The 13,934-nt window shown below is 41.6% G+C and overlaps 1 protein-coding gene across 1 annotated transcript; it reads right to left on the bottom strand.

Moving 5' to 3' along the window:
- Positions 1 to 4,979: 4,979 nt before the first annotated feature.
- Positions 4,980 to 13,854, bottom strand: rmdn1 (regulator of microtubule dynamics 1). The gene is made up of 10 exons (XM_071415113.1): positions 13,391 to 13,854; positions 12,310 to 12,415; positions 12,036 to 12,123; positions 11,509 to 11,668; positions 9,036 to 9,125; positions 8,890 to 8,945; positions 7,938 to 8,025; positions 6,559 to 6,589; positions 5,833 to 5,966; positions 4,980 to 5,241 (listed from the first exon to the last, which is right to left on the bottom strand). The coding sequence occupies exons 1-10, from the start codon at positions 13,520 to 13,522 to the stop codon at positions 5,197 to 5,199; spliced, it is 930 nt and encodes a 309-aa protein (XP_071271214.1). The 5' UTR covers positions 13,523 to 13,854; the 3' UTR covers positions 4,980 to 5,196.
- Between the last annotated feature and the right edge of the window lie 80 nt (positions 13,855 to 13,934).

Here is a 13,934-nt window from a genome sequence, read left to right as displayed (position 1 = left end):
TTTACAACTGGGTTTGAGTTCATTCAAATAATTGAGAGTGAAACTGCATAGATTTAAGGCCATGGTTGGGACTGAATACCATTTCAACAATGAATTGACCACAACTGACTAATGTTAGTTTTCCACAATTGTTTACACACGTATGCTGAATCTTGAGGCCATTTTCACAAAACCACAAACACAAAATGCAAAACTCTACCAATCTCTAGCAAAAGCAAACATTGCATTCAAAACTGTTATTTAAAAAAATAAAAAATGAGTCATGAATACAGTTGAAGTTGAAAGTTTACATACACTTATGTTGGTGTCATTAAACTATTTTTCAACCTCCACAAATTTCTTAACTATAGTTTGGAAAGTCGGTTAGGATATCTACTTTGTGCATGGCACAAGTACTTTTTCCACCAATTGTTTAGACAGATTATTTCACGTATCATTCACTGTATCACAATTCTACATACACTAAATTGACTGCCTTTTAAACAGCTTGGAAAATTCCAGAAAATGTCATGGCTTTAGAAGCTTCTGATAGGCTAATTGACATTTGAGTCAATTATAGGTGTACGTGTGGATGTATTTCAAGGCCTACCTTCAAACTCAGTGCCTCTTTGCTTGACATCGGAAAATCAAAAGAAATCAGCCAAGTCTGGTTCATCCTTGGGAGCAATTTCCAAACGCCTGAAGGTACCACGTTCATCTGTATAAACAATAGTACGCAAGTATAAACACCATTGGACCACGCAGCTGTCATACCGCTCAGGAAGGAGACGTGTTCTGTCTTCTAGAGATGAACGTACTTTGGTGTGAAAAGTGCAAATCAATCCCAGAACAAAAGCAAAGGACCTTGTGAAGATGCTGGAGGAAACGGGTACAAAAGTGTCTTTATCCACCAGTAAAACGAGTCATATCAACATAACCTGAAAGGCCGCTCAACAAGGAAGAAGCCACTGCTCCAAAACCGCCATAAAATAGCCAGACTACGGTTTGCAACTGCACATGGGGACAAAGATTGTACTTTTTGGAGAAATGTCCTCTGGTCTGATGAAACAAAAATAGAACTGTTTGGCCATAATGACCATTATGTTTGGGGGAAAAGGGGGAGGCTTGCAAGCCGAAGAACACCACAACTGTGAAGCACGGGGGTGGCACCATCATGTTGTGGGGGTGCTTTGCTGCAGGAGGGACTGGTGCACTTCACAAAATAGATGGCATCATGAGGTAGGAAATTATGTGAATATATTGAAGAGACATCAGTCAGGAAGTTAAAGCTTGGTCGCATGGGTCTTCCAAATGAACAATGACCCCAAGCATACTTACAAAGTTGTGGCAAAATGGCTTAAGGACAACAAAGTCAAGGTATTGGAGTGGCCATCACAAAGCCCTGACCTCAATCCTATAGAAAGTGTGTGGGCAGAACTGAAAAAGCGTGTGTGAGCAAGGAGGCCTACAAACCTGACCCAGTTACACCAGCTCTGTCAGGAGGAATGGGCCAAAATTCACCCAACTTATTGTGGAAGGCTACCCGAAATGTTTGACCCAAGTTAAACAATTTAATGGCAATGCTACCAAATACTAATTGAGTGTATGTAAACTTCTGACACACTGCGAATGTGATGAAAGAAATAAAAGCTGAAATAAATCATTCTCTAAATTATTCTGACATTTCACATTCTTAAAATAAAGTGGTGATCCTAACTGACCTAAGACATGGAATTTTTAGTAGGATTAAATGTCAGGAATTGTGAAAAACTGAGTTTAAATGTATTTGGCTATGGTGTATGTAAACTTCTGACTTCAACTGTAGATCTGTCTACCAACCAACAACATACTGATGTGCTCAACACAAAACACTACTATGAATAGCCCATCAGTAGGTTTATGCCTTTTCAGTGTTACACTGTAGCCGGTTGCAAAAGATTGTTACAGTAATGTATACCTACTCAAATGTAGATAAAACAAAAGCAATACAGTAACAAAAACATTTATTTCCAAAATTCTGTATTTTTGAACACTTGTGTTTTGTATGTAACACTTTCCATACCCAACAGCAGAAAACCAGGAAAAACATTCAGTAAGAAAGGGTTTTCTGTACAAAAATAAAGTCAAACTCTAAAGACAAAAACACTTGCAAGAAAAAATACAGGCTGCCTCCAATTTTGGTCTGGCCATAGCACCTCATCTAGATCACAAGTGATGTTCTTCCTGGCTAAACAGCGGGGAAAGAATCTTCTGGAGTGATGGTTCCAGCTGCCAAAAGCCCCCACATCAACTTCACCATATGCGTCCTCCATTGCCTCAGCAAAAAAATAAATGTCCACTCACTGTCAACTGTGTTTATTTTCAGCAAATTTCACATGTAAATATTTGTATGAACATAAGACTCAACAGCTGAGACATAAACTGAACAAGTTCCACAGACATGTGACTAACATAAATGGAATAATGTGTCCCTGAACAAAAGGGAGGGGGGGTCAAAAGTAAGTCAGTATCTGGTGTGGCCACCAGCTGCATTAAGTACTGCAATGTATCTCCTCATGGACTGCACCAGATTTGCCAGTACTTGCTGTGAGATGTTACCCCACTCTTCCACCAAGGCACCTGCAAGTTCCCGGACATTTCTGTGGGGAATGGCCCTAGCCCTCACCCTCCGATCCAACAGGTCCCAGACATGCTCAATGGGATTGAGATCCGGCCTCTTCGCTGGCCATGGCAGAACACTGACATTCCTGTCTTGCAGGAAATCATGCACAGAACGAGCAGTATGGCTGGTGATATTGTCATGCTGGAGGGTCATGTCAGGATGAGCCTGCAGGAAGGGTACTGCATGAGGGAGAAGGATGTCTTCCCTGTAATGCACAGCATTGAGATTGCATGCAATGACAACAAGCTCAGTCCGATGATGCTGTGACACACCGCCCCAGACCATGACGGACCCTCCACCTCCAAATCGATCCAGAGTACAGGCCTCGGTGTAACACTCATTCCTTCGACGATAAACGCGAATCCGACCATCACCCCTGGTGAGACAAAACCGCGACTCGTCAGTGAAGAGCACTTTTTGCCAATTCTGTCTGGTCCAGCGACGGTGGGTTTGTGCCCATAGGCGATGTTGTTGCCGGTGATATCTGGTGAGAACCTGCCTTACAACAGGCCTATAAGCCCTCAGTCTTGCCTCTCTCAGCCTATTGCAGACAGTCTGAGCACTGATGGAGGGATTGTGCGTTCCTAGTGTAACTCAAGCAGTTGTTGATGCCATCCTGTACCTGTCCCGCAGGTGTGATGTTCAGATTTACCGATCCTGTGCAGGTGTTGTTACACGTGGTCTGCCACTGCGAGGACGATCAGCTGTCCGTCCTGTCTCCCTGTCTTAGGTGTCTCACAGTACGGACATTGCAATTTATGGCCCAGGCCACATCTGCAGTCCTCATGCCTCCTTGAAGCATGCCTAAGGCACGTTCACGCAGATGAGCAGGGACCCTGGGCATCTTTCTTTGGGTGTTTTTCAGAGTCATTAGAAAGGCCTCTTTAGTGTCCTAAGTTTTCATAACTGTGACATTAATTGCCTGCCATCTGAAAGCTGTTATTGTCTTAACAACCGTTCCACAAGGCACGTTCATTAATTGTTTATGGTTCATTGAACAAGCATGGGAAACAGTGTTTAAAAGCTTTACAATGAAGATCTGTGAAGTTATTAGAATTTTTACGAATTATCTTTGAAAGACAGGGTCCTGAAAAAGGGACGTTTCTTTCTTTGCTGAGTTTATTTACTTGCACATAGTCATAACGCTGTTCTTTAACTCTCTCTGAGTTTCGCTCAAATGGCACCTGTAGACCTGTTTCATCCAGATTCGGTTGCGCTGTAATACACGGTCCAATGTAGACAAGCCCACATGGAGAATGTTATTGAATATTGTGTTGTCTGCAATTATGTGGTTCTGGATTTCTCGTAGTCTAATGGTATTGTTTGCCACCACCATGTTCACAATAGCGGTCTCCTGTTCTGGTGTGAACAGCCGGTGTCTTCCACCATGGCCTGGCCAGCTCTGTTCTGCAGAAGATCTACAAATATGATATGATTGGTTACAGTAAGCTAAAATAATCTTTCTTTCAATATGAAATGACATTACTGACATTTGCTATTACTAACATTGGCCAACAATCACTGAGTAACATAGGCCTACTGATATGTCGGATTGCAGTATACTACAGAATACATACATAAAGAGCATAGTGTAGATGGTAGCCGACTTACCGGTTGTCATTTCTGAATGTACGGATGATAGATGCAACCGTGTAGCGGCTCAGGTTGGGCTGAACTCTCTGCCCAGCCTCCCTCATACTCAATCCACGGTTGAGCACATGGTCAACCAAAGTGGCCCTGATCTCATCTTTGACAACTGTTCTTCCTCATCCTCATTCTCCTCTTCCTCTCACTCCTTCACCTCTAGCTCTTGCTTCACCATTGACTTCCATTTTCCTCCAAAACAGGAGAGCTCATCTGTGGCCTTTTATAGTGCTAAAGCTCTGATTTCTAAGTGAACAATTCAGCAACTAGTGTTTACACCTGTGAGGAGTGGGTGTTGCCAATTGGTGTATAGAGCTTGGCATTGTGATTGGCGATGCTTTCCAAAGGGGCTAAAGAAATGTTAATTTTGAATGTTGTGCCTAATGTAGAGAACTGTGTGTCGTGTTTCGCAAAAAGTGTGATGTAGAATTGAAAACTGAGTGTAAAGCAGGAATTGTGCTTGCAATTTTGCAGACTTGGTTTAGGTTTCGGTGATTGCGTTTCAAGTTCCAATTTTAGTATGTAAACAATTGGGAAAAACTGTAATATTTGCATGGAACACATTGAATCCCATTCATTGACCGCATATTGGGAATTTTAAAATCAGACACCCATTCTACTTTCTATTTACAAAGACAAGATGCCTGCCTGAATGTTACAATCCCAAGCTATCACAACAGACTTCATACGCATATTAAATTAAAATAAAGTTTAATTAAAGTTAAATCACAGCATCTGTAAATCACTATACACAGGTTAGTAGAAAAGCATGTATCATTTCCTGTTAAGGCCGTACAGTATAGCCTATGTACACTCTTGTGTTAGGAACAAAAATATACATACAGTAGATAGACATAGATTACACCTATTATCAACACAGTGCACTCTTGCCTCCATGTGACTAGGTCATCTTATGCACTGAGCTTCTTCAGAAGGTCAAGGGTTTCTTTATGGACCTATGAAGAACAGGAAATAAACCAATTAGCTCCTATACAATCAGAGTATACTGTGATAATGGTGCGTTCACGTGCTGTGGGAGTTCTCAAGTTCTGAGTTCCGACTGGGAAGTTTCACATCACACCCTCGAGGTCGTTGTGGGAAACTCAGAACATGTTGTTGCCTAGTTGTGACGTTTCACCACTGATCTTTCAATCAAAAGATGACAACAAATCAGTTTGACTATTACAAACTTGTCAATGTGGATAATGTAACTAGTATGACCATATTGTCAATGTAAATGAATTCTGGCTAACTTGATTATTAATAAACTTAGCTTATTTAGCTAGCTAAAATATTATTGGTTGAATCATTTTCCGTCTTCAAAAGCACTTGAATATAATGTCAGACTTGCGACTTCCTTACTGGGAAGTTTCCCACTTTCGGCGAGCACGTAAATGTCCAATTAAATTACAGTTAAGTTATAGGGCCGGTTTCTGGACACAGGTTAAGCATAGTCCTGGACACTAAAACACCCTTTCAATGGAGAATCTCCTGGACCAGGTTAAATATGTGTCCAGAAAACCGGCCCACACAGTATTGCATTTTACCTGCTTGTCTTCCTCTGTGTGAGGGGGGTAGTCCCGTGCCTTTCTCAGCCAGAGCACAGCATTCCCCTGGTCCTTCAATGCCATGTAGGACTTCCCCAGCATAAGTAGATTCTTACTGTAGAAGTTTGGGTCCACTATGGAAAGATGATCAAATGAGAGATAAACGTTGACTTGTAATTGCATAGAATTTGGCTTTAGAAACACAGACGGAACAATGAGACAGATATTTCATAGAATGTATAAGTGTGAAGCATCCGGTTGGCGTTTCCACTCACTATCAAATATGGTGGTGAGAGGAAGCCCAGTGGCCGGCAGTGGGAAAAGATGGAGCGAGATAGATTTTTGCAGACATTATGCTAATTTTTCTCATCAATTAAACATTTAATTTCAATACAGTTTTCTGTTCCCAAAACTAAAATATTTTACGAACAGAGTGGAATATGTTTGTTAGATTTTTCGCTTTGCCAAAGTTGAAAAAATTGTGTTGATTAGAAGGAGTGCAAGGGCAAATTGGGTGATTGCACACATCAGAGTAGGCGTTCCCTAACGGATTGATGCAAATACATGCTAGAACGTGCCAATAGGATCTCGCTAGCTCATGCTTTGCTCTGCCCCCCTCCTTGCTTGTTCTGCATACTATGACTCATTTGTTCCTATTGGAAACGACAGGCTGTGGTCTATCTTTACATTGTATTGTGATCGAATTTTACATTTAGAACAACGAACCTTCTTCAGCTTTCAGGAAGAATGCCAAAGCCTGAGGTGAAACAAAAATGATAGTCAAACATGATGCCTTACATTTTTCAAAGATCTTGTACTGTTCATATACAAAGAACTGTGGGTAAAAAAATAAGTATGACATCATCACGCATCTCTCCCAAATTGCCCCCTATCACCTATATAGTACACTTCTTTTGACTAGTACCCATAGGTCCTAGTCAAAAGTAGTGCATACAGTGAGCTCAAAATGTATTGGAACAGTCCAATGTTCCATCTACTGCGCAGCTCACCTCAGACTGCCGCACAGAAGAAATATGAGCCAGCACAGAGAAGCACGAGATTGAATTTCACTCAACTTTCTCAACGTTTCACTCTACTGTGGCAATTGTGATCGAATCAACACAATATTAGCCACTTTCAATGTAATACTGTATACCGAAACAAAACTATTCAGGATTTATTATGCAAAACGAACTATGCAAGAGATTTTATTGTAAGCAGAGCGCATTGGAGTAGGATTCTATTCCATTTACAGGCACGACCTGCTGCATAACCAATCAGAGCTGCAGTAGGCCTATATGTAAATAGCCATTGCCATATGTGGATCTGTGCCATTCGTCGTGAGTAGATGCGCTTGTTTTGAGATCAAAGTGAGAACTGCATATTCTTAGCTAGTTAGTGAGTTATTAGCCCAGCTCTAGTCAACAATGGGGGAGTGGTTACTGCCAACAAGAGCATAAAATGTGTGCATTTCTAGCCATCTTTCAAAAGCGAGTCAGGCTTTTCTATGTCTTAAAGGGGTAGTGTTGTATTTTGAGACGTCTTGAATAAACTAAGTAGCCAATAGGCAGAGCGTAGCATAATTTGTCTGATTCTCTGTAATAATGGTATGAGAATAATAATTAATTGCATTTTGTAAAGTGGTTTCTTACATCAAATACAACATTTCAGTCAACTCGTCTGAAGGACAAGTGAATAAACAGGTTACTGCATGTTTTTCTTCTTCAGAAGTCTAATAGGATGTAGGCATTGAACACCACACATTGGCTGCTTCTGTAGGCTGAATGATAGAACAGTTATTTCCATGTCAAACTGTTATGGGATGTGTTTTTCTCCATTGTTTTTGATGGTAGGCAACTGCTAGGCCTACATTATGATCAAATAGCCACAGTATCCTACTTGGCCACTGTTAAAATGAACTTAAAGTGGGTACAGCCTCAGTGTTCACAGTAAACGCGCGCTGGAAGTCGCACAGAATTGTCATACTGTTCAAGTTTGCACTCATTGACAGTGACACATTTTCAGCAATGACATGTGTCACTGTCCCAATACTTTTGGAGCTCACTGTATATAGGGGATAGGGTGCCATTTAAGATGTAACACACCTCTTCGTATGTGGCAGTGGGAGGAGAGGCGAAGATCATGGCTGCCACTTTACGTTGATACCACGCCAACTCAGCGAAGGCAAAACACCTAAATGAGAAAACAGGCTGTGTCACTACCCCATTATTAATTTTAATATTGTTTTAGACAGGAAACGTGTAATTAAAGATTGGGAGACAGACATAAAGAGGAGTACTGAAGGTACAGCACAGACAGTTGACCAAGCTGGGCCTCGAACCCCTGAAAACCTTGTTGCCCTGGTGCCATGTGTGGTCAGGAATCGGGATCTTAGACCACTACCCCAGACTCCGGCAAAACAGGCTGTGTATCTTTAGACACGGAACAAAAACTTGCCTAAGAAGTAACAGTTCCATTTTATATACACTACCGTTCAAAAGTTTGGGGTCACTTAGAAATGTCATTGTTTTTGAAAGAAAAGCTAATTGTCCATTAAAATAACAAAAAATGTATCAGAAATACAGTGTAGACATTGTTAATGTAGCTGAAAACAGGCAGATTTTTAATGGAATATCTACATAGGCGTATTATCAGCAGCCATCACTCGTGTGTTCCACTGGCACGTTGTGTTAGCTAAACCAAGTTTATCATTTTAAAAGGTTAATTGATCCAATGCTTCCCACAGTTGTGTCAAGTTGGCTGGATCATTCTTGATACACACTGGAAACTGTTGAGCGTGAACCCAATTCTTGATACACACCGGCACCTACCACCATACCCCGTTCAAAGGCACTTATATTCCTTGTCTTGCCCATTCACCCTCTGAATGGCACACATACACAATCCATGTCTCAATGCCTAAAAATCCTTCTTTAACCAGTCTCCTCCCCCTCATCTACACTGATTGAAGTGGATTTAACAAGTGACATCAGTAAGGGATCATAGCTTTCACCTGGATTCACCTGGTCAGTCTGTCATGGAAAGTGTATAACTCACCAATAACCCAAGATATGGATAGATGTGGCATCTTTTGGATTTAGCTCGATGGCCCTCTATGGAAGATACATTTTGTTTTAGAATGCTGCCAATATTTAAATGAATAATCATATGATATGACATACTGTAAATTATTAAACACTTACCTGTAAATGTTCTTTAATGATGTAAGAATTTCCTATTTTTACTTTGACCCCCTCGTAATCGCCTATGTCACTGAGGCACACTGCATACCACTAACCAAGAGAGACGAGGGATAGAAGAATTAGAATACCCACATAAATAATACTGTAGGGTCCGACCAGGATGCCAAAACCATGACCAAGATCGTCGTCCATATTCTCACATATTTTTGCTTATGATTAGCATTAGCATTAATATGATTCGCCTACTTAATTGCTTGCACAACTTTAAAACGGTCTGAAGTATTTTATAGATCTACAAGTGTTTTCTATTATCAGAGTTCAGAACACAGAATTATAGGTCTCAAAAACAGACAATCCTGCCTTGCACTTGGTTAACTGCTGAATTTTCCTCTTTGTACCAGTAAACATGACAAAGTAGCAAATGTTTCACTATTCAATTGAAAGTTGTATCAGTTTCCTATGAACCAACGTCTGTACTGATGCATGTATACATACAGTATATCACAAAAGTGAGTACACCCCTCACATTTTTGTAAATATTTGAGTATATCTTTTCATGTGACAACACTGAAGAAATGACACTTTGCTATAATGTAAAGTAGTGAGTGTACAGCTTGTATAACAGTGTAAATTTGCTGTCCCCTCAAAATAACTCAACACACAGCCATTAATGTCTAAACCGCTGGCAACAAAAGTGAGTACACCCCTAAGTGAAAATGTCCAAATTAGCCATTTTCCCTCCCCGGTGTCATGTGACTCGTTAGTGTTACAAGGTCTCAGGTGTGAATGGGGAACAGGTGTGTTAAATTTGGTGTCATCGCTCTCACACTCCCTCATACTGACTGGTCACTGGAAGTTCAACATGGCACCTCATGGCAAAGAACTCTCTGAGGATCTGAAAAAAAGAATTGTTGCTCTACATAAAGATGGCCTGGGCTATAAAAAGATTGCCAAGACCCTGAAACTGAGCTGCAGCACGGTGGCCAAGACCATACAGCAGTTTAACTGGACAGGTTCCACTCAGAACGGGCCTCGCCATGGTCGACCAAAGAAGTTGAGTGCACGTGCTCAGCGTCATATCCAGTGGTTGTCTTTGGGAAATAGACGTATGAGTGCTGCCAGCATTGCTGCAGAGGTTGAAGGGGTGGGGGGTCAGCCTGTCAGTGCTCAGGCCATACGCCGTACACTGCATCAAATCGGTCTGCATGGCTGTCGTCCCAGAAGGAAGCCTCTTCTAAAGATGATGCACAAGAAAGCCCGCAAACAGTTTGCCGAAGACAAGCAGACTAAGGACATGGATTACTGGAACCATGTCCTGTGGTCTGACGAGACCAAGATAAACTTATTTGGTGTCAAGCGTGTGTGGCGGCAACCAGGTAAGGAGTACAAAGACAAGTGTGTCTTGCCTACAGTCAAGCATGGTGGTTGGGAGTGTCATGGTCTGGGGCTGCATGAGTGCTGCCGGCACTGGGGAGCTACAGTTCATTGAGGGAACCATGAATGCCAACATGTACTGTGACATACTAAGGCAGAGCATGATCCCCTCCCTTCGGAGACTGGGCCGCAGGGCAGTATTCCAACATGATAACGACCCCAAACACACCTCCAAGACGACCACTGCCTTGCTAAAGAAGCTGAGGGTAAAGGTGATGGACTGGCCAAGCATGTCTCCAGACCTAAACCATATTGAGCATCTGTGGGGCATCCTCAAACGGAAGGTGGAGGAGTGCAAGGTCTCTAACATCCACCAGCTCCGTGATGTCGTCATGGAGGAGTGGAAGAGGACTCCAGTGGCAACCTGTGAAGCTCTGGTGAACTCCATGCCCAAGAGGGTTAAGGCAGTGCTGGAAAATGATGGTGGCCACACAAAATATTGACACTTTGGGCCCAATTTGGACATTTTCACTTAGGGGTGTACTCACTTTTGTTGCCAGCGGTTTAGACATTAATGGCTGTGTGTTGAGTTATTTTGAGGGGACAGCAAATTTACACTGTTATACAAGCTGTACACTCACTACTTTAAATTGTAGCAAAGTGTCATTTCTTCAGTGTTGTCACATGAAAAGATATACTCAAATATTTACAGAAATGTGAGGGGTATACTCACTTTTGTGATATACTGTAATTCAGAATTACTATATAATCTTGAGACACAGAAGAATCATTCAGATTTTTAGCCAGCAGCCCATTAAAACATTTAGCCTCTGTGCTATTAGGGTTTGAATTTTCACATGACCACCTTTCACCAAAGCTCTGTATTAGAATGTTTACCTCAAACGGACTTGTAGCAACTTGTCCACTTGGTCGATAGCAGCAAACCAGGCGTTAACGGATTAATCTTATTACCATAGCCCCAAAATTATGCAGGCAAATTAACCTGATCAAAACCATGATTTAGCTTAGTTTCACAGCAGTAATAGTGTAGTAGGTTGTCTTCAGAGATTCAATGAGAAGAAACCATAGGCTTTATTACTTTGTGTGCTGCGAAGCAGGCCTCATTTTTCTCCAGGGCCTTCTTGGCATATTCAAACGCCTCAAAGGTCAGCCTCTTCTTCTCGTCAGCAGCAATGTGAGCGAGGAGGGAGAGGTCACGAGATGCCCGCGCCAGCCTCCACAGGAACTCCGCATCATCACTGGACACACAAACACACAAATATTTTATTTCCAAAAATGTCATTGCTGAATGGTCAGTAGAATATAGTGGGACAGAAACAGAAAGAACATTTTAACAGTATTTGGAGGGCATTCAGTGTTGTTGTTTTACGGCTTAAGTCACCTGACCTCGATTGCTGAGTTCCTGAACGGTACTGTAGCTTTGTCACGGATTTTTACTCGTTAGTTCAAAGACCCCAAACTGATGCCTAAACAGTGAGACAACCTGACTGGCAAACCCAATCAATACATACTACCATTCTGTTTTTGCAATGGTCACTGTCTGTCTTATACACATGCAATGGACAACACATGCCTTGACATGTTTATGAAATACAGTAGGGCTACCTGTCCTTATACTGTAGCAGAAGCTGGTAGAGTTTCTCTGTCTCCCCACAGCTGTACAGGTAGTCTGCTTGTTCCACAGCCTCTTCAGCTAGAATACAAAATAGAGATTGCAAAATGGAGGTGCCTCTGGATAGGAAAAAGCCCCAAATCATACATTTGCATGTTTAATCATGCATTTTTCTGTCTGATTCAATAGCTGTATCCCTTTCAAATTATTTTTATATTACATATAATTAAAACCCTTCTGAATTACTCATTTCCAGGTGGTGTGTACCTTTTTCCAGAGCATGGACCACAGTTGCACTCTGCACCCTCCTGTAGGCTTCCAAGCCTAGATAAGATAGTACTGGTAAGGTGAGAAAGAATGCAGTTCTTCCACCCTGCACCAGAGAACGGGACAGACAGAGGTAGTTGAGTTGAAGACATAAAACACTTGTCAATGTCAGTCACAGCCTGATAAAACCAGATATGACTAAGGACTGCTTCACAAGATGTTATATGCTCAGTAGGTAGACCATGCCTATATCGAAAATTTCACCACAGTTACCTCTCTGGCTAGTCTATATTAGACCCCCTGCCACCCACCCTTTCACTACTTGTGAGGAATCCACTTGTTGGTGTGCATGAGACGTTTTGTTTTTCACACTGGCTCAGGTCCCTCTGACCGAAAGTAGCCCTACCGAAAGTACCCAAGTCACAACAAATGCAGAGTGACAATTCTGAGGGAGAATCTCAATTGCATACTCCTTGCGTCCTCTCTCCTCAAAAACCATTGGAGGAGAAGGTTAAAGGTGCAGGACCTCTGGCTTTCTCATCCAATGGGTTTTGAGAAGGAGGTGAGGAGAGAGGACGATATTAACTGAGATTCTCCCCTAATCAAGGCAGTAGGCCCATTGGCCTATTTATTCAAGACACACTGTTGTTGTTTGTCTTGGAACCTGTCCAAGCTTTGCAGGGGAAAAAATGTATTGTATGCAAGTAATATCAAATGAACACAACAATAATGATAACAAAATGTCAATATTGTCAAATGTAATTTATATTGTCATGTGTATTCTGTATCATGTGCATCCTATTGTCCTTTCAATAGTGATACTGAACAAATGTTAAACAATGTGCAGAGACAATCACATCACATAAGAATACCCTACCTACCATACTGTATAACCCTACTGACCTTTCACCTACATCCATTCAGATAAGGGTAGTTTATCTAGTTACTGTGTGTTTTACATATTCAGATACTTTCAACAAATAGCCTACCAATCTGGTTCTATTCTACCAGGTCGCATGTAACACTTTCACATCAGCAACTGTAGAAACTGGGCGGATGAAGTAAATAGAGGTTTATTTACGTTAATAGTTGAGGTATTGCTCCTGAAAGTAGTCAAGTATTGTCGATGATATCCTCGGATCTTGACGGCTTTACAAGCAGGTGCCGATAGCACAGTCCGGGCAGCAAATCGCATAAAAGTTGCTCCTGACATCTTTTTCCCTAATCAAGTCAAGAGCTGAATGATCACTTCTAAGTCTGAGCCGAACAGCCTGGACTTTGAAAGGTAGAATGCGATACAAACGCGGGTCATTCAAGATCGCAATTAGCTAAAACGTTGCGAAACAACACGAACTTCAAATCAGGTTGTTGTAAATCTGTTTAAGATTAATCGGGCATTTTTACAGTTTAACTTGTATTTCCCACAGTATTTTCTCTGGTATCAATTGTTCAACTTCGAAACTATTGCACTGGTGGGTATGCTTTTCAAAACAGTTTTCCGAATGGTTATCTTAAATGCATCTTCGCAAAATACGTCCTCGGTTTATGGTGTCGACTAGAAACAAGAAGCTACTTCATAGGTTCCGTAGTCAGAACTGACATCAACATAATATATAATTATATGA

Source organism: Salvelinus alpinus, chromosome 8, assembly GCF_045679555.1.
Source record: "Salvelinus alpinus chromosome 8, SLU_Salpinus.1, whole genome shotgun sequence".
Taxonomy (NCBI): domain Eukaryota; kingdom Metazoa; phylum Chordata; class Actinopteri; order Salmoniformes; family Salmonidae; genus Salvelinus; species Salvelinus alpinus.
The sequence above is the reverse complement of the archived record's forward strand: the minus strand, read 5'-3'. Positions and strand labels throughout refer to the sequence as shown.